General features: G+C 39.9%; 1 protein-coding gene across 1 annotated transcript in view; it reads right to left on the bottom strand.

Moving 5' to 3' along the window:
* Window positions 1-20758, bottom strand: part of LOC126091921 (activin receptor type-1) — a 90909-nt gene that overhangs the window by 22694 nt on the left and 47457 nt on the right. The window contains exons 5-6 of the mRNA XM_049907239.1: window positions 12261-12475; window positions 4079-4301 (exon numbers count right to left, since the gene is read on the bottom strand). Coding sequence (XP_049763196.1) covers window positions 4079-4301; window positions 12261-12475 — 438 coding nt within the window. The remainder of the gene's footprint in view (window positions 1-4078; window positions 4302-12260; window positions 12476-20758) is intronic.

Below are 20758 nucleotides of genomic sequence, written 5' to 3' on the forward strand. Positions count from 1 at the left end.
AAGTTAGAGTAGGCGTCAATTACGAGGAGCCAATAAGTACCTAAAAAGGGTCCCGCAAAGTCAGCATGAATGCGTTCCCAGGGCTTCTCAGGCGAAGGCCATGGTGACAAAGATGACTTCAGGGCAGCGGCCTGTGATGCACAAGGGCCGCAGGCAGCGACCATGTGTGCTATTTCAGAGTCGATGCCAGGCCAGTACACATGACGGCGCGCCAGAGATGTTGTGCGAGACACACCCCAGTGCCCTTGGTGAAGGAGGCGCAAGACCGAAGCACGCAAAGACGCAGGTACCACAACACGCGGCGAAGCATTATCAGTGGAGAGGAGGATAACACCATCCCTAGCTGTGAGGCGGTAGCGCAAAGTGTAGTAGTTCTGCAACGGATCAGAAGTCTTAGCGGACGGGCGATCTGGCCAACCCTTCTGAATACAGCGTAAAACCCGGGAGAGGGTAGGGTCAGAACCCGTAGCAGCCGCCAGCCTGTCCCCAGTGATGGGGAACCCGTCCACAACCCGCTGCTCGGCAACATCCAGGTGGAAACACAGAAGTTCGTCCCTATCGAATGCCTGATCAGGACCCATGGGAAGGCGAGACAGAGCATCAGCATTTGCATGTTGAGCCGTTGGCCAGAAATGAATCTCATAATTGAAACGAGACAAGTAAAGAGCCCAACGCTGGAGGCGGTGTGCAGCCTTGTCAGGAAGTGACGTTGATGGATGAAACAAGGAAACAAGTGGTTTGTGATCCGTAACAAGATGAAATTTTGAGCCATAGAGAAAAACACCAAACTTATGAAGAGCATAAATGATGGCCAAAGCTTCTTTCTGAATTTGAGAATACTTTTGTTGGGCATCCGTGAGCGTTTTGGAGGCATAAGCAATGGGTTGTTCCAAACCGTCAGAAAAACGGTGCGCAAGGACTGCACCGACCCTATATTGAGAGGCGTCTGTGGCAAGAACAAGATGTTGGCCAGGTCGATAAGTAGCCAGGCACAGGGCCTGTTTCAGCATAGTCTTCAATTTCTGGAAAGCCGCTTCACATGACGCGGACCAGTGAAAAGGCACGTTTTTATGCAACAGGCGATGCAACGGCTGAGCCACCGAAGCCGCAGACGGTAAAAACTTGTGATAGTATGCTATTTTCCCCAAGAAGGCCTGCAGTTCCTTAACAGATGTAGGGCGAGGAAGGGCATTGATCGCAGCGACAGTTTGTTGAAGCAGACGAATACCATCCCGAGAGAGTTGAAACCCCAAGTATGTGATAGATGCCTGAAAAAATTGTGATTTCTGAAGATTACACTTAAGACCGGCAATCTGTAAGACATAAAAAAGTGTGCGGAGATTTTGAAGATGTTCTTCAGTGGTGGAGCCAGTGACAACAATGTCGTCCATGTAATTGATACACCCAGGGACAGGGAGCAATAATTGTTCCAAGAATCGCTGAAAGAGAGCAGGGGCGCTAGCAACCCCGAATTGCAAGCGTTGGTATTGACAGAGGCTGAAAGGCGTGTTAAGGACCAGAAACTGCCGGGAAGCAGCGTCGAGAGGAAGTTGATGATAAGCTTCTGACAGGTCAATTTTAGAAAAATACTGGCCTCCAGCAAGTTTAGTGAACAGTTCTTCAGGATGGGGCATAGGGTAAGTGTCGATGAGGCATTGAGCATTTACAGTGGCTTTGAAATCGCCACAGAGACGAATATCACCATTTAGCTTAGCAACGACAGGAGAGGACCACTCACTGGAAGTGACAGGAAGCAAGACCCCTGAAGTAGTGAGGCAATTCAACTCCCGTTTTACCCGATCATGATGGGCCAAAGGAATGGGCCGAGCCCGAAAAAATTTAGGCCAAGCAGTGGGTTTGAGTGTGATATGAGCTTCGAAGTCGTTTGCACAGCCTAACCCAGAAGAAAAAAGGGACGAAAATGTCGTCGACAAGGAATCCAGTTGAGCATAAGGAATAGCATCAGAGACAATATTGACAGAGTCATCTATGGAGAACCCAAAAACGCGAAAGGCATCGAAACCAAAAAGATTTTCTGCGTTGCTCTGGTCGCCCACAAATATGGGAACAGTGCGAACAGCGGAATTGTAAGATACCTCAGCATTAAACTGACCCAAGAGAGAAATCTTCTGTTTATTGTACGTCCATAATTGCCGAGTGACAGATGACAGGAGTGGAGAACCCAACTGAAGATACGTCTGAGAATTAATTATAGTGGCAGCAGAACTGGTATCCACTTGCATGCGAACATCTTGACCAAGGATTTGGACAGTGAGGAATAACTTCCCTGAAAGGGAAGAAGTGCAATTGACAGACAACACAGAATCAGAATCAGCGTCATGTTCATGAACATCATGTATGCGGTCGGATTTGCAAACGGAAGACACATGACCTTTCTTTTTGCAACTGCGACACACAGCCCAATGTTGGGGACAATCCTCGCTTGAATGTTTCGTAAAACACCGCGGACATGAAGGAAGTTGCCGGGGGTTTTGCTGCAGTTTCTTAGCGGGTTGTTTACGGCTAGGCCAATGCTGCGCGTGGGAGTGCACTGCGGCCACGTCGGCCGGCAGGGATGCGCCGCACACGTCGTCAACAGCGCACAGAGGTTGTATTTCCCCGACATCACCCCACGCCTCTATTTGTGCCCCAGCGGCGCGAGAAATTTCAAAAGACTGCACAATGGAGAGAACTTCATCTAGAGTCGCATTCGCCAACTGAAGGGCATGTTGCCGAACTTCTTTGTGGGGCGCCGACCGGATAATAGCATCCTGTACCATGGAATCGGCATAGGATTCTTTGTGAACGTCAGTAACAAATTGACACTTTCGACTGAGGCCGTGAAGTTCAGCAGCCCAAGCGTGATAGGATTGATGTGGCTGTTTTTGACAATGATAAAAGGCAACACGAGACGCTACCACATGCGTTTGCTTTTGAAAACAGACAGACAGAAGTGAGCACATTTCAGCAAAGGACAAACACGCAGGATCCTTCAAAGGAGCCAATTGCGACAACAACCGATACATTTGTCCGTGACATGAAATGCCAAGAAGTGCTGTCAAAGACGTTTTTCATAATCAGACCAGTCTTCCGCCGTCTCGTCGTAAGGAGGGAAAGGAGGTATAGCCAACGACGAGAAACGCCCCGCATTTGACGCCGCGACGAAATCGCGAACTGCCGCTGTTAGAAGCGTTTGCTGTTCAAGGAGATTTTGCAATAGTTGCTAGACAGTAGCCATGGAACCCTGTGAGTCAACGGTGAAAAGGAAAAATCCCATCCTCGTTGCCAATTGTTAGAACTTCAAGTTTAACACATATATTTCGGAACGACACAACAACACATATAAGTCACAGAGTAAGTTGACAAGTAAGACATGTGTACACGATAGCATTCGAATGAGCACTGAGTCCCCGTCAAGCGGCCGCTGCTCGGCTGGCTGCTTAGGTGGCGCAGCTGCTGCATGGCAGGCAGACAGCGCCGCACGTAGAGGACGCGCGTAATTGCACGGCGGCACTTTGAATGATCGGTGAGTCACAACAACAAGTAATTAGAAAACTGTTCCACGAGGAGTGTTGCAAATATACAAAGCAGCAAATATAAGACAAAAATTACAACACATTGTTTTAATCAAGATTTTTAAAAATTTCTTCATGTTTTAAAACAAGCCTTTGGTTTAGTATTTTTGTTACAATGCTAGTTTAAAAGTATAATGATTTCACTTTCAAACATATTGCAAAAAATATTCTAAAATATATGCTAATAATTTTCTGTCTTTTCCTCCCACACATACAACTGCAACACAATGACTTCACTATGTAAACTACTGTATATATTCAGCTGCTGCATATCCAAGTTACACTCAGCAATAGAAAAATTTATTTTTATAATCTTTAGTGGGATTTACATGTTTTATAAATACACATGCCATAAAACCCACGAGAAAAAAACTAATTAACTACAACACCACAAGCAAATTATGAATAACAATATAAATAAAGTTAATATCACAAGTGGTTAACTCATTTTTATCACTACAGAACACACACTTAAGTTGCTGAGTCCTATTGTGCATTGTTACCTGTGTTCCAAAAATTTCTGTGTGGAGGTGAACTAATCCATTAATGGCAGAAAGACAAATTTTCATCATCTGATGATGAGTTAGTGTTGTGCGGTTTAGGTGATCATAAAGTGAACCCAAGGGATGGTAGTGCGTCACCAGCCAAAGTTGAGTACAAGAGTTCCTTGAGGTCATATCTGATCCTATGTAGCCAAGAATATTCTCATGTCGCAAAAGGACAGTGCTGGAACAAACACACAATGTTTTTTTCAGTCAGTCACAGAATAACAAAAATTCACAGTTCGTTATTTGCATGATGTGAAACATCAGTTTAAAAATACATTTATTTTTCCCTGTCCAGATAGACTTCTGCACGAGTTTAGTCTATGTTTAAAAAATTAAACTTAATTCCCTATATAACCACATGTAATTCCATTCATTCACACATCATGTTCTTTAAGTCCCACCATGAAGGAGAACGTTCAAGGATGTGGAACCAGTCAAGTTGTATATTAATAGGCAGAAAGAATCACTGCTGGGTACTTCTGCACAGTATACTAACAACAAATTATGACTACTGCTAATCGACACACACTGAGAACTATGGTAATTATTTCTCAATTACTTTATAAGTGTACGGTAGGGGAAAAGACAGCTACTTTGCAGAAAGTAACTGCTGTTTTTATCAAATACTTAAAAAACTATTTATGTAATTTTACAAAGGCAAATATCAGCTGTCTATATACAGGCATAGTCATGATCTGTTTAATACAAATGCTACAGTTACACAGAACTTAAATCTACGAATCTCAATATTCTGATAAATTGTAGGAGTGGCTAATGAAGTCTTTTCTTTTTCTTTTCCTTTGTTATAAATTTTTGCATCAGACTATAAAACTCCATTCTGAGTCTCACAAGAGGTATGAAGAGTCTCTGTTCACCCTTGTTATTAACCACAAATAGCATCGAAGTAAACAACAAATACCGTAAGAAAGAATATGTACCGATACACAAGTCTAAGAATCTGTAAGTCTCAAGACACTTCCAGAAGATATTTCATTATCAACTTCACAGGCTACTCTTATTGGGGACTTCTGCACACTAAATCTTTTTCTCACCTTTGCTGCATTGTCCAGAAGATTATGCCATAGAATAGTAATGAGTGAAAGCATGCATAGAATGTTAGCAACACTGACGCAGATCAACAAAATGTGGGAGACTTCTACAGGCAATGCAAGCATGCTGATGCCATCTCTGTCTATTATCTACCTGGATCCATAAGAGCTACGGGTGCACCCCCCCCCCCCCCCCCACACACACACAAAAGCATGACATGTTCAAAAAGTCTCTAAAGAACAGAAATAGATGTAGAGTAGGTAGGATTTTAGTTTATGTAAGAAGCTAATTTTATAATCTATTAAACTTTTCACACAACTAGATAAGTGGCCAAACATTTTTAGAGGTAAATCATTCATTCATTTCTCCTCCAAACCAACAGAATTATTAATCTTATTTTACAACCATTATTATTTCTAATAAACACTAGAATATTTATTTTAAGCCATATTCACATCAATCAGCCAGTAAATTATGACCATCGACCTACTATCGATATAAACCCATCCAGGCGACAGCAGTGTCATCTGGTGAGGAATGACTAATAGTCACACACATGCACAGTGTATGTCATATCAGTGAGTGTGCTGTCTGTGTAGAGAATGGGAAAGGTACGCAATCTATCTGAGTTTGACAGAGGGCAAATTGTGATGGCCCAAAGGCTCAGCACGAGCATTTCAGAAACTGCAGATTCTGGGGTTGGGAGACCACTCCTCAGAGATATTGGATGTTGTAGGCTGGGTTGACCAGTAAAACATGACAGGCTGTGGTGGAAATAATATAAGATTTTAATTCTCGGCAGAGAACAAGTGCATCTGGAAAAACAGTGCACCGAATATTCCTTTTGTGAATGGGAGATCATTGCAAGGGATTCCTCCCCTCTCTTGACTAAATGCTGTCAAACGCTTGCTGTGCTACTCTCTTTTCTGGTGACAAACATTTAAATATAAGTTCTGTGATGGATATACGAATGTCAAGCTTGTATACATGCAGCTTGTAGTGCCTCAAGAATGTCGGGGTAAATTCTAGAGGCACTCGTATTTCCACTGTCTCGAATACACATTATTTTAAAGATGAGTGTGTGAAAGTGGAACTGTGTCTACAGTGCCACGATTATGTGTGCAGGACTGGCGTGTATCGGACGGTTGATCGGCGTGGGCAGGTAGTCGCCGCGCTCGCCTCAGAAGTTACACGCCCAACACAAGGAGCATTGTTGTTGTATTCATCTCTTGGTCTCGCCTCTACGATTTTTACCCTCCACACTGCCCTCCAATACTAAATTGGTGATCCCTTGATGCCTCAGAACATGTCCTACCAACCGATCCCTTCTTCTAGTCAAGTAGTGCCACAAACTTCTCTTCTCCCCAATCCTATTCAATACCTCCTCATTAGTTATGTGATCTACCCATCTAATCTTCAGCATTCTTCTGTAGCACCACATTTCGAAAGCTTCTATTCTCTTCTTGTCTAAACTATTTATTGTCCATGTTTCACTTCCATACATGGCTCACTCCGCACAAATACTTTCAGAAACGACTTCCTGACACTTAAATCTGTACTCGATGTTAACAAATTTATCTTCTTCAGAAAGGCTTTCCTTGCCATTGCCAGTCTACATTTTATATCCTCTCTACTTCGACCATCATCAGTTATTTTGCTCCCCAAATACCAAAACTCGTTTACTAGTTTAAGTGTCTCATTTCCTAATCTAATTCCCTCAGCATCACCCGACTTAATTCGACTACATTCCATTATCCTCGTTTTGCTTTTGTTGATGTTCATCTTATACCTTCCTTCAAGACACTATCCATTCCGTTCAACTGGTCTTCCGAGTACTTTGCTGTCTCTGACAGAATTACAATGTCATTGGCGATCCTTAAAGTTTTTATTTCTTCTCCATGGATTTTAATTCCTACTCCGAATTTTTCTTTTGTTTCCTTAACTGCTTGCTCAATATACAGATTGAATAACATCGGGGAGAGGCTACAACCCTGTCTCTCTCCCTTCCCAACCACTGCTTCCCTTTCATGTCCCTCGACTCTTATAACTGCCATCTGGTTTCTGTACAAATTGTAAATAGCTTTTCACTCCTTGTATTTTACCCCTGCCACCTTCAGAATTTGAAAGAGAGTATTCCAGTCAACATTGTCAAAAGCTTGCTCTAAGTCTACAAATGAGTTTTGTCAGGACTGGCTCTCCCAAGGCTGTCAGTAGTTCTACGGGAATGTTGTCTACTCCCGAGGCCTTGTTTCGACTCAGGTCTTTCAGTGCTCTGTCAAACTCTTCACGCGGAATCATATCTACCATTTAATCTTCATCTACATCCTCTTCTATTTCCATAATGTTGTCCTCAAGTTCATCGCCCATGTATAGACCCTCTATATACTCCTTCCACCTTTCTACTTTCCCTTCTTTGTTTAGAACTGGGTTTCCATCTGAACTCTTGATATTCATACAAGTGGTTCTCTTTTCTCCAAAGTCTCTTTAATTTTCCTGTAGGCAGTATCTATCTTACCTCCAGTGAGATCAGCCTCTACATCCTTACATTTGTCCTCTAGCCATCCATGCTTAGCCATTTTGCACTTCCTGTCGATCTCATTTTTGAGACGTTTGTATTCCTGCATTTTTATATTTTCTCCTTTCATCAATTAAATTCAATATTTCTACTGTTACCCAAGGATTTCTACTAGCCCTCGTCTTTTTACCTATTTGATCCTCTGCTGCCTTCACTACTTCATCCCTCAAAGTTACCCATTCTTCTTCTACTGTATTTCTTTCCCCCATTCCTGTCAATTGTTCCCTCATGCCCTCCCTGAAATTCTGTACAACCTCTGGTTCTTTCAGTTTATCCAGGTCCCATCTCCTTAAATTCCCACCTTTTTGTGGTTTCTTCAGTTTTAATCTACAGTTCATAACCAATAGATTGTGGTCAGAGTCCACATCTGCCCCTGGAAATGTCTTACAATTTAAAACCTTGTTCCTAAATCTCTGTCTTACCATTATATAATCTATCTTAAACCTGTCAGTTTTTTTTATAGTGGCCATATTGAGGAGATCACTGACAGTGAAAGTAAGTTTGTCTAAGTTATTGTAACATAAATCTGAGTTTGTTCTACAGCTTTTATGAGTATCGTCACAATGAAACCACTGGGACAGTATGTATTTGTGATCCAACATTTATTAAATTTCAGGCCCATCTTTGCTTGTTATTCAGGACTAAAATTTATTTTGGCCGTTATGAGTTCATGAACATTTCGAAATGTGGGATTTTGTCCAGGAAAACTGTGAATTTGCTTCCAAATATTTCACACAAAATGATGGGTGATTGGAAATTGTAGCTCCTTGTGGTTCCAAAGTGAATTTACTTCCTTTAAAGCAACTAATCATTTACTTCTGCCCATTTCATCTTATATTTGTTGCTTACAATGATTATAAAAATTAATTTTGTGACAAATTTTACATTTATATTCCAAAGCACAACACCTATTTAAAACAACTGATCACTTTTAGCCAATTTCTTCATGCATTATTTGCTTACTATGATAATAAAGGTTAATTATGCGAAAAATTTTAAAATTAAATTTTTTTCATATTGGTGGGACTCAAAGGATTAACACAAGAACCTGTATGGTGCGTGCATTAGGAAAGCATGTATACATGTGTGCCTATCTACATCTATATTCTGCCACATGTGACGAGCACGGCGGTGGGTACGTCCCATTCTACCAGTTATTGGGGTTACTTCCCACGCCATTCACATATGGAGCATGGGAAGAATGATTGTTTGAATGCCTCTCTGCCTGCTGTAATTATTCTAATCTTGTCCTCACAACCCCTATGTGAGTGAATATGCAGGAAGTTTTATATTATTCCTAGAATCAACATTTTAAGAATGTTCTTGAAACTTTGTTAGTAGACTTTCTCGAGACAGTTTACGACTGTCTTAAAGAGTCTGCCAGTTCAGTTTCTTCAGTATCTCTGTGACACTCTCCCATGGGTCAAACAAAAAAAAAAAAAAAAACTGTGACCATTCATGGTGCCCCTTCTCTGTATATATTCAACATTCCCTGTTAGTCCTAGAGGTATGGGTCCCACACACTACAGCAATATTCTAGACTGGGTCATACAAATGATTTGTCAGCAATCTCCTCTGTAGACTGATTTCGCTTCTGCAGTAATCTACCAATAAACTGAAGTCTGCCACCTGCTTTACCCATAACTAAGCCTATGTGACCATTCCATTTCATATCCTTATAAAGTGTCACGTTGTGGTTTTTATACGAGTTGGCCAGTTCCAACTCTGACTCACAGATATTATAGTCAAAAGCTACTCTATTTTTTTCATTTTGTGAAGCGCACAGTTTCACATTTCTGAACATTTGAAGCAAGTTGCCTATCTTTGCACCACTTTGAAATCTTATTGAGATCTGACTGAATATTTATGTAGCTTTCTTCAGACAGTACTTCAGTATAGATAACTGTATCATCTGCACAATGTCCGAGGTTACTGTTAATATTGTCCACAAGGCCATTATTATACAATATGAACAACAAGGGTCCCAACAAATTTCACTGGGTCACACGCTAAGTTACTTCTACATGATGAAGACACTCTAGCCAAGATAACATGATGCATCCTCCCTACCAAAAAGCCCTCAATCCAGTCACAAATTTCACTTGATAAACCGTATGACTGTACTTTTTGATGACAAGCGGAGGTGTGGTACTGAATCAAATGCTTTTTGAAGTTCAAGAAATACTGCATTTATCTGTCTGCCTTGATCCAAAGGTTTCAGCATGTCATGTCAGGAAAGCGTGAGTTGGATTTCACATGTCTGATGTTCTCAGAATCGATGCTGGTTGGCACTGAGGATGTCATTCTGTTCAAAATACCTCATGATTTTTGAGCTCAGAATATTTTCTAAGATTCTAGAAATTAATGTCAAGGATATTGGACGGCAGTTTTGTGGATCACTTCATTTCGAATACCCTTCTTGTATTTACGTATGTTCTGTGCTTTCTTCCAACTACTGGGTACAGTTTATTGTTCGAGGGATCTAAAATAAATTATAGTTAGAAGAGGGGCTAACTCGGCCACAAATTCAGTACAGAATCTGACAGGTATTCAGTCAGGTCTTTTGGCTGTGATCAATTTTAACAATTTCACCTGTTTGAGGATTAATATGGGTTTTGATTTGTAGATGAATATTTGAAAATAGAGTTAAGCATTTCAGCTATTGCTTTGCTGTCCTGAATTTCGGTTCCTGTCTCATTTGCTAGGAATGGACAGAGACTTTGGTGCCACTAACAACCTATTCTAAAGGTGGCAGGGGTAAAATACAGGGAGCGAAAGGCTATTTACAATTTGTACAGAAACCAGATGGCAGTTATAAGAGTCGAGGGACATGAAAGGGAAGCAACGGTTGGGAAGGGAGTGAGACAGGGTTGTAGCCTGTCCCCGATGTTATTCAATCTGTATATTGAGCAAGCAGTAAAGGAAACAAAAGAAAAATTTATAGTAGGTATTAAAGTCCATGGAGAAGAAATAAAAACGTGGAGGTTCGCCGATGCCATTGTAATTCTGTCAGAGACAGCAAAGGACTTGGAGAGCAGTTGAATGGAATGGACAGTGTCTTGAAAGGAGGATATAAGATGAACATCAACAAAAGCAAAACGAGGATAATGGAATGTAGTTGAATTAAGTCGGGTGATGCTGAGGGAATTAGATTAGGAAATGAGACACTTAAAGTAGTAAAGGAGTTTTGCTATTTGGGGAGCAAAATAACTGATGATGGACGAAGTAGAGAGGATATAAAATGCCGACTGGCAATGGCAAGGAAAGCGTTTCTGAAGAAGAGAAGTTTGTTAACATCGAGTATAGATTTAAGTGTCAGGAAGTCGTTTCTGAAAGTATTTGTATGGAGTGTAGCCATGTATGGAAGTGAAACATGGACGATAAATAGTTTGGACAAGAAGAGAATAGAAGCTTTCGAAATGTGGTGCTGCAGAAGAATGCTGAAGATTAGATGGGTGGATCACATAACTAATGAGGAGGTATTGAATAGAATTAGGGAGAAGAGGAGTTTGTGGCACAACTTGACAAAGAAGAAGGCACTGGTTGGTAGGACATGTTCTAAGCCATCAAGGGATCACAAATTTAGCATTGGAGGACAGCGTGGAGGGTAAAAATCATAGAGGGAGAGCAAGAGCCTGTTATGCCATTGTGCTTGTTATGTTCCAACTTCCAACTATACTTTTGTTGCTCTAATTTTTCTGAGCCGATGACACCCTTTATTAATTACTTAAGAATTTGCTGAAATTAATATAAATGACAACATATAGCTCAGCCAAATTAGTAAACTATAACCTAGCAGTTTTTCAAATAATTACCTAGTTTCTGAAATACTAAAATAGTCATACACCAGTCTTTATAAAGCCTATCCCATCCCAAAAACATTCAGCCTCTTGTGAAGTTGTACACCACTATCATCTCCATGAGAATCAGCCGCTCACATTATTCGATTAACACCTTTGTAGTAACATGTATTATCTTTAATTTCTTCGAGTCAATCAGTGGATAGCATATGTTCCGGTTGCATCTTTCTGTAAACATCATGAATGTCTATGTACTGGCGCCCCATATATGGAAATCTGTTATGCTAACTGATTACATAAACTGAAACCAGTGTTGTGATAGCATTCTGTCAGAACTATATTGTGAAAATGCACTGTATCTGCCACCTTCATATTGATTACTACAATACTGAAATACCTGCCTGTGAAAAAACATCTAATGCGAGACGTGAATCTGCTCATAGCACTGTCAATATCGACAGTAAACGTGAAACTAGCTGCATTAACTAAAAAATTGTGTGGTGTTGTTATTGGAATATTTCCCATAAAGATAGTTTTACAGCAATCTGATGAACTTTCTATGATGAGACACCAAGAACAGAATGCACAAAGTTTGGATGTTGTTCTTGCCAAGAGTAGATACGAATAGGTGAGTTTGTGTGATGTAACTAGTAGGATATCATTTATCTTTACATATGCTAATGAGAAGTGAGGTCTTTAAGTTAGCTGTTACCTGTAAATCTCAGTTTCTCGATTCCATGATGCCTCATCTCGGGAAAAGAATATCTTGACAGCAACATTCTCGCCATGCCAAACACCCCGCCAAACCTCTCCATATCGGCCTTTACCAATACACTCGGCCAATGATATCTGTTTGGCCAAGGTTCGCTGGATAAGAAGAGGGAGACCAGATCCTGAACCAGAGCTCATTGAGCGATCAAGAAATTCCTGCACAAAAACAAACAAATATTAATTTTATCTAGTATGACCATGTCAAGTATGTCTACATGTATAAGGGCAGCTCTGTACAGGTTGTGATTTAAATAAATTGTGTACTCAGGGCAAATGAAAAATGGGACAAAGTATAACATTCTCTCCGCTGTTCTCCTTTCTAGTGAAGGAATATAAAAGCAAATAAAATGTAGATGCCCGGGCATAAGGCACCTCACTCATTTCCAAACTGCACCGTTGATCATCAGCATGCACACTTTGCTACGCTAGACAAAAGAAATAATACAAACCAGAAAACTGGTACTTATTTCACACATTAATGCACTACCATATAAGAAATGAAGGTGGAAAGGACTGACACTCACTCTCTCTCTCTCTCTCTCTCTCTCTCTCTTTCTCTCTCTCTCTCTCTGGTGTGTGTGTGTGTGTGTGTGTGGGGTGAGAGGGGGGGGGGTGGCACATGAAATGATACTCATATGTGGCAGGGTCATCCAGAAAGCAACACAAAATTAATATTATGCTTTAAAAATTTCTAACACTATTGTAAAGCTAAGAGCATAGAGCAGGATAACATACCAGTCAGTCATTGGTATCAAAACTGTTCCCTTCAAGGCATTCCATTGCAATTTTTTTTATTTTTTATTTTCTTTTACTTTAAGGTTTAAGTACAAAATTGTTACAAAGCAATTTATACACTATACATGAAGAAAATCTACATCTACACTCCACAAGCCACCTTGTGGTGTATGTATGTCGGAGGGTGCTTTATGCACCACTGTCACTTCCCACCTTTTCTGTGCCAGTCGCGAATGGTTCACAGGAATAATGATTGCCAGTAAGCCTACGTGTGAGGTCTAGTCTCTAATTTTATCTTCTAGATCTTTTTGCAAGATATTTGTAGGAGGAAGCAATACACTGGTTGACTCTTCTAGGTACTATGTTCTTGGAAAGTTTACAGTAAACTACACAGTGAGGTAGAACATCTTTCTTGCAGCATCTGCTACTGGAATTGGTTGATCATCTCCGTGACACTTTTGTGCTTACTAAATGAATCTGTAACAAGGCGTATTGTTCTTCTTTTGATCCTCTCTGTTTCCTCTATCTATCCTATATTTTACCTAGGATGAAAAAGCACTTGGGAGGAACTGTCAGGCAAAGACAGAATGCTAATTAAGAGTGGGCATGTGAGTTGTTGCAATGTTAAAACGTGTGACGAACTAGAAATCCTAAATATAAAAGTGGAAACAATGGAAGTATATGTTTATTAAATAGCAAGATGCAAAGACAATTGGTAGACTTCTGGAAAGGCAGTCATAGGATTAGTTATACTGGGTTTAATATCGGTTGAGCCAGAGTAGTAGTAGTAGTAGTAGTAGTAGTAGTAGTAGTAGTAATGAAATGGGAAATTGGTAATAGAGTATAGAGTTATATGCAGTTGACAGAAAGAACACTCATGGTGAAATCAGGCTTACAACAGATACAATAAATATAAATACACATGTCAACTACATATGCGAATGACCTGAAGTTGAAGCTTTTGCTAAGACTACTGAAGTCAAAAAGTATTAAAATAGTTTGGAATTTAGTGGTACTAGAAGAATGGAATGCAGTCAGTGGTTAAAGTAGGGAAAAAATGAGAGAGAATAGTCCATGCAAGCAAATTTTAAGAGGGGAGAAAGATTAGTGGAATTATGTGCTGGGCACAATTTATTCATTGGAAAAAAATTGTTTGAAAGTACATTGAGAAGAAAGTACGTGTGGGAGATGTCAGGACAGGAAATAAAATATTAGGATGATTAACTTTTGGTAAATTAAAGAGCCAGGAATCACGTTAAGGAATGCACGAGTTATCCACGTGTTGACAGTCATTGTGACCACAATCTAGTATTAACGAAATTCTATTTGAAACTCTAGAAGTTAAGGAAAAAGCATCTGAAAGCTGGAACCCAGACAAGCTGAAGCAATTACGAAGTAAAACAGAACATGTGACCAAAGAAAGAACAAAGGATTACTTGTGTGGAAAACCAATAGAACTGCCTTAAGAGAGATTTAGGAAATGCACCAGAAAAAATGCTAGGATTGAAACAGGACCTGGGTAATGCCCTGAAAAGTAATGCCTATGATTGAAAATATACCAGAAATTGTTATAGGATAACTACATATATATAATTTAAATTCTGTATATAACAGTAGTTAGCAAAATGGATCAAATTTGTAGCAACAGGGCCATAGCTGCAGCACTCCAAGCTGTTGGAATTCGAACATAGGAAAGCAATGTACAAGGTGTTCAAAAAATTCCGGAACTTTGTCCACAAAATTTTTCTATGCTTACCTTTTACTTATTGTGCATAATATTCTTCAAAATACTCTCTTCTACAATTGATACACTGTTCCCAACACCATTTCCAGTTCCAGAAGCAGTCTTGGTATGCCTCTTGCTGGATCACGTGAAGTGCCATCTGCAAATTTTCTTTTATCTTGTCTACTGATGCAAATTTTAGCCCTTTCAATGGGGTTTTTAACTTTGGAAATATAAAAAATGTTTGCAGGGGCCATGTGATTCTCTTAAGAAACATCTCATTCTAATTTGCACAATACAAAAGCTCTTCACAGATTGTGAGGCGAAGGTCTTTCTGGTCTTGACTCACGAGCCGTGGGATGAACATAGCGGCAACACTAAGCATTCCACGATGCTGTGTCAGGATTCCATGACATGATCCAATTGAAATGTTACATTCTTCTGCAATCTCTCAGTCAGTCAGTCTTCAATTAGCAAGCACAATTTCATTGACATTCCTGACATGAGCATCATTGGTAGACGCCGAACGGTGTCCTGAATGAGGGTTATCTTTAGCTTCTGTCTGACCATTTTTAAACCATGTAAACCATTCATAACACTGAGCATGGCTTAAGCCATCATCATTGTAGGCTTCCAGCAGCATTTGCTGTGTCTCTGTATAGGTTATCTTGAGTTTCCTGCAAAATTTAATTCAATGCACTGCTCCTCAAACTTTGCTATCTCGAAATTCACAAACTGTGTGACACACTGTTCGATTCAACACAGCACCGAACAATAACAAAAAGACATACAAAAATGAAACTTCTGGCAGTTACACATTAAACGCAGCTGTGTGCAGGGATGCCAACCACATTTTGCTCCAACCCACCATTGTGTGAAATTACAAATATTCTGGAATTTTTTGAACAGACCTCACACACAGAAATAATTTGGTAAATGAGTTTCAATCAAAGTATTTAAGAACAGAAGTGCACGGTAACATCAAAGTTATAAAAATATCATTAAATATGAAAGCCAAAATCAAGACAATTGTTTTACCATTCAGAATAGCAACATTACAGGCCACTCAAGAACAAAATTAACCGTGAATGTAGGTATGCTAAGGGAGAATGGATGGAGGACAGATGTCATGAGAGAGATACTGCACTGAAGCAGAGTAACAAACATGCGACAAAAAGACTAATAAACAACAACATTAGAAAGCATAAAACAAGCCACACAATGAAGAGAGATGGAAAAGGTAACTGAATAATGGAAGTAGAAAATAAGATGGGAGATGGAAAAACTATTTGGAGTCTTGAATAAAATAATTTTGGATTTTATGCTGGGTCATTATAAAACACTAAAGCAACTAAACTGCCATTTCAACCAATTTGCTACTATACTCTTCAGGATGGTTAACTGCTGGATACTGGTGAATATCTTGCCATACACACTGTCTATTTCAGTTATCAGATGGCTACCAACATCCAGGGTGTATACATGGACAAGGAAAAAACATTCCCGGATTTTTCCCTGATTTCCCGGTTAAAAATACAGTTTCTCCCAGGTGAAAATACACTTTGTCCATGTTAAGTGACAGTATACTCTTATTTGGCACTGTAAAACTCATCAATTCTTAGAATGTTATTGGGTTTATATAACGGAGTAGAATTTCCCGGCACTTTAGAAAATGTAACTCAGGGGGGAAAAACACGTTTTGAAAGACCTTTGATGTGCAGCAACATGAAGAAGGCTGCATATTTTTGTATTACGAAGGTATAAATTTGAATTCTACCAAACACAGCATGTTACTTGCCAAAACATTGAAATTGAGATTGCGATGCGCTTTTGTAAGCCAGTCGTAGCTCATGACACATGATCTCGCCATCTGATGACAGCATAGGACACATGACGTAGTCATCCAATAGCAAGATCACTCTTAAGTAGCTCGAACACACAAATAAGAAAAGTTAATGGTTTAAATTAATATACATAGCATTCACCTATAGTAATGATCTCAAAGATTAATAAGCTGGAAGAGAAGCTAAGCTTCCACATATAATGTTGATCTTTTTTGCGCTTGTTACATTTTAAGATACATCACACAAATGTGCCAGAAAATTTTTTAATAATGACATAAATGTCTGATCTTCTGGGCTTTAAATTCTTCTAAATGGTCGTCCTCAAAGAGTTGATTTTTAAATGAGAGTCAAACGCTTTGTAATTTAAGAAATTAATCGTACATTCTCGCACATAGCTCGTCTTACGTAAAAGGAAATCTCCTTTGAATGTAACGCTTTTCAAACCGCCATTCGCAATATTTTCCCGCGACCTGTTAGAAATAGGTTGGTTTTAGTAGTTGCAAGAGAGTGCCCGATAACAGGTGTCACTGCGCTTGCGCAGCTATGATGACGCAGGAAGCCCTGATGTTCGTATGTGTAAAACATTAAAACATCTTACGTTATGTCATAAAAGAAACAAGACATCAGAGGATACTTCTAGAGCGTTGGAATTTCATGGACCATACTGAAACGCTTAATTCGGCTTAAAATGCACATTCATATGCAAATTTTCTTGGAGTACCAGTACTGTATTATCTCATGTTTGGTTCTTTATTATGGCATAATGCCATACGTGCACTTGAAATGCAGCAAACAGTTGAAACTAGCCAATAGCGTGAAGTTAAACACTTCATTTCAAATAAATTGAATGCCTCAACGGAAAAGATTAATAAAAGCCAAATCTCTTTAGCAAACCGGCCAAAATAACTTCAGTGTTCTGTAAGGCGATTAATGTTTGACTGTCAGAAAGGTGGAAATAAAATCTAAAACTAATAACATATTTTAGCCTTCCGTAATTACTTGAACGTATTTTAATTCATTTGATAGCATCCGGCCACAAAAATCCGTTTAGTTATCATTTAACGTGAGAGCCATAAATGAAGAGGAAACAACAAAATCACTGAACGTATACCGTATTTACTCGAATCTAAGCCGCACTTTTTTCCGGTTTTCGTAATCCAAAAAAACGCCTGCGGCTTAGAATCGAGTGCAAAGCAAGTGGAAGTTATGAAAAATGTTGGTACGTGCTGCCACAACTAACTTCTGCTATCGAATATATGTAGCGCGACACAGGCATGCTTTGTAGGCACAAAGATAAATACTGGTGCCAAAACCTCTGCGTCAGCAAATAAATTTAAAAAAAAAAAAAAAAAAAAAAAAAAAAAAAAAAAAAAAAAAAAAAAAGTGGAAGACGCGTTTTTTTTCTCCGCCGCGAGTTTCGACCACTGCATTTTCATACATTATCCAACGAAGTAAATACAAATTCCGTATTGTTCATCTTCGAATGTAGCACAATTTCAGTGTACTACGACAATCTGACTGGCAAGACTGTTTGGGATGTTTGTCAATATGGCCAACTCCACGTTCTGAATTTTTTCCTATCTGTGAGAAGAGATGGTTGCTAATAGGAACCTGATGAAATTTGAATCACATACAGTATTCTCGTCACCATAAGAATAATACGAATATAAACATTTTGCCATGTATTCTTTCGTGTTTGCTGCTATCTCATTTAAATCCTGTCTGCCTAATAAACTACGAAACTAGAGTGAGACAACAGCAAACGCGGAAGAATATACATATCGTGTCATGTTTATATTCGTATTATTCTTATGCCTAATAATGATACAGTCTGAAATGAAGCACGACAAGTGACTAGATTTTTAAATCTAAGATGACTCTAATTTCTGTGCAGAATTTGATGTAATAAAGAAACGGCCGCAAAGATTTTCAAACGGAGAAAAATTTTCGCCTAACTCTCGTTCAGAACATGTTCTATCATACGCAGTCTATTATTTGATTCTTGTTGATCATTATCAAAGAAAGCAGCAGTGTAAGTAACAACAAATAGCAGTCTCTTGCCATTGTTTCGCTAATGAGACGATTCCTCTCTTTTTTGTTTTAATTGTACGCGGCGGTAGCGTGTACAAAAGCAAGCCATGCCGCAAGCCGCGACAGGCCGTAAACACGCACTATCAGAATGCGACAAACAATGCATGACACAGTGCAGTAATGCATTTTCAGCTTAAGAGTGACGCAAACACCTATAACAAAGAAAACGGCACTTATCAGATCAAAGCAAAATAGGCAATTGATTCAAACCAGACGAAGCACGTGAAAAAGGAAGGGTACCCGTATAAATACGGACGGAGCGCCTGACGCATAGCAATGGCTACGTGGTAAAGCTTAACTGCTAAGCTTACGACTCGAACCAAACTACTGTAGCTGTATTGTCATTGTCATTGTGTCTCATATTACAATGGACCAACTTTGTTTCGATTTGGAGGTGTGGCCTAAAACTTTTCTCTCTCCTTGAATTTCGAGTCTCAAATTTCAGGTGCGGCTTAGATTCGGGAAATTTTTTTTTTTTCCTTGATTTCAAGTCTCATTTTTCAGGTGCGGCTTAGATTCGAGTGCGGCTTAGATTCGAGTAAATACGGTACACAGGTCACGTCGAGACGACACACCTGCCCAACACAACTCAGACTGCTCAATGCATCAGCTCCAGATCTGCTATATTTCCGAAGCGCGGCAATCTTAGATATTGGCGCCCAGTCACACTTCTGTAACCAGAAGCGGGAGTAAGTACTACTCATACGCGCATGCGCATGCGGAAGAGCCCACCCGCAACTGCTCAAACGAATCTGATTTAAATAGTTGCCACGTCACGCTCATCAGAGGCAATTTGTTGTTACAAAGCATTGCACAGTCTTCCTAAAGCCTTTGACACACTTTGCTGTTGGCATACGCTTGTATGAGCACTGTTTTGTTGTCTTATATGGCGCATTTCCTCTCCAACTTAAGTTTTATTTTCTTTCTTTTTTTTTCTCCTGTTAATGTTTTGTTGCTGCAGTATTGTTCTGCAGTAGCGGGATACAGTAATATCCTTTGTTGGAGTATTGGTTCTTACCAGTCAAAATCACAAAAATTTAACTGAAAACTAAAACAATGAAAAATTCCAGGAATTCTTAAGAATTCCCGGGTTTTTCCCGGTTTTCTCCCAGATGAAAAAATTCCCGGGTTTTTCCCAGATCTCCTGGTTGTCCCTGGTCGTATACACCCTGAACATCGCATACTTGGGATGTCATTGGATAATTTGAAGAGCGGCTGCTATACACTGAGATAACAAAAATAATGGGACAGCAATATGCACATATACTGATGGTTGGTAGTATCATGTACACAAGGTACAAAATACATTAACACAGCTGTCATTTGTACTCAGGTGATTCATATGAAGAGATTTTTTATGTGATTATGGCTGCAAAACAGGAATTAACAGACTTTTAACACAGAATGGTAGTTGGAGCTAGACGCATGGGACATTGCATTTCGGAAATTGTTAGGGAAGTCAATATTACAAGATCCAAAATGTCAATAGTGTGCCGGGAATACGAGACTTTAGGCATTACCTCTCACCACAGACACGCAGTGGCTGGTGGCCTTCATTTAACGACAGAGATCAGCAGCATCTGCATAGAGTTGTCATTGCTAACAGACAAGCAACACTGTGCACATTAACCACAGAAATCAATGTGGGACATATTGTGGTGAAATTTGGCGTTAATGGGCTATGGCAGTAGATGACTGACGTGAGTGACTTTGCTAACAGCACGACATCACCTACAGCACCTCTCCTGGGCCTCTTGAAAATATCAGCTGGGACCTAGATGACTGGCCTGGTCAGGTGAGTCCCGATTTCGGTTGGTAAGAGATGATGGTAGGGTTCAAGTGTGGTGCAGACCCCTAGATTCCAGGGATCCAGGTTGTCAACAAGGCATTGTGGAAACTTGTGGTGGCTATGTTTACATGGAATGGACTGGGTCCTCTGGTCAAACTGAACCAATCATTGACCATTTGTAGCCATTTATAGACTTATTCCAAAACAACAATGGAATTTTTATGGATGATAATGCACTATGTCACCAGACCATAATT

Source organism: Schistocerca cancellata, chromosome 7 (genome assembly GCF_023864275.1).
Source record: "Schistocerca cancellata isolate TAMUIC-IGC-003103 chromosome 7, iqSchCanc2.1, whole genome shotgun sequence".
Lineage (NCBI taxonomy): Eukaryota > Metazoa > Arthropoda > Insecta > Orthoptera > Acrididae > Schistocerca > Schistocerca cancellata.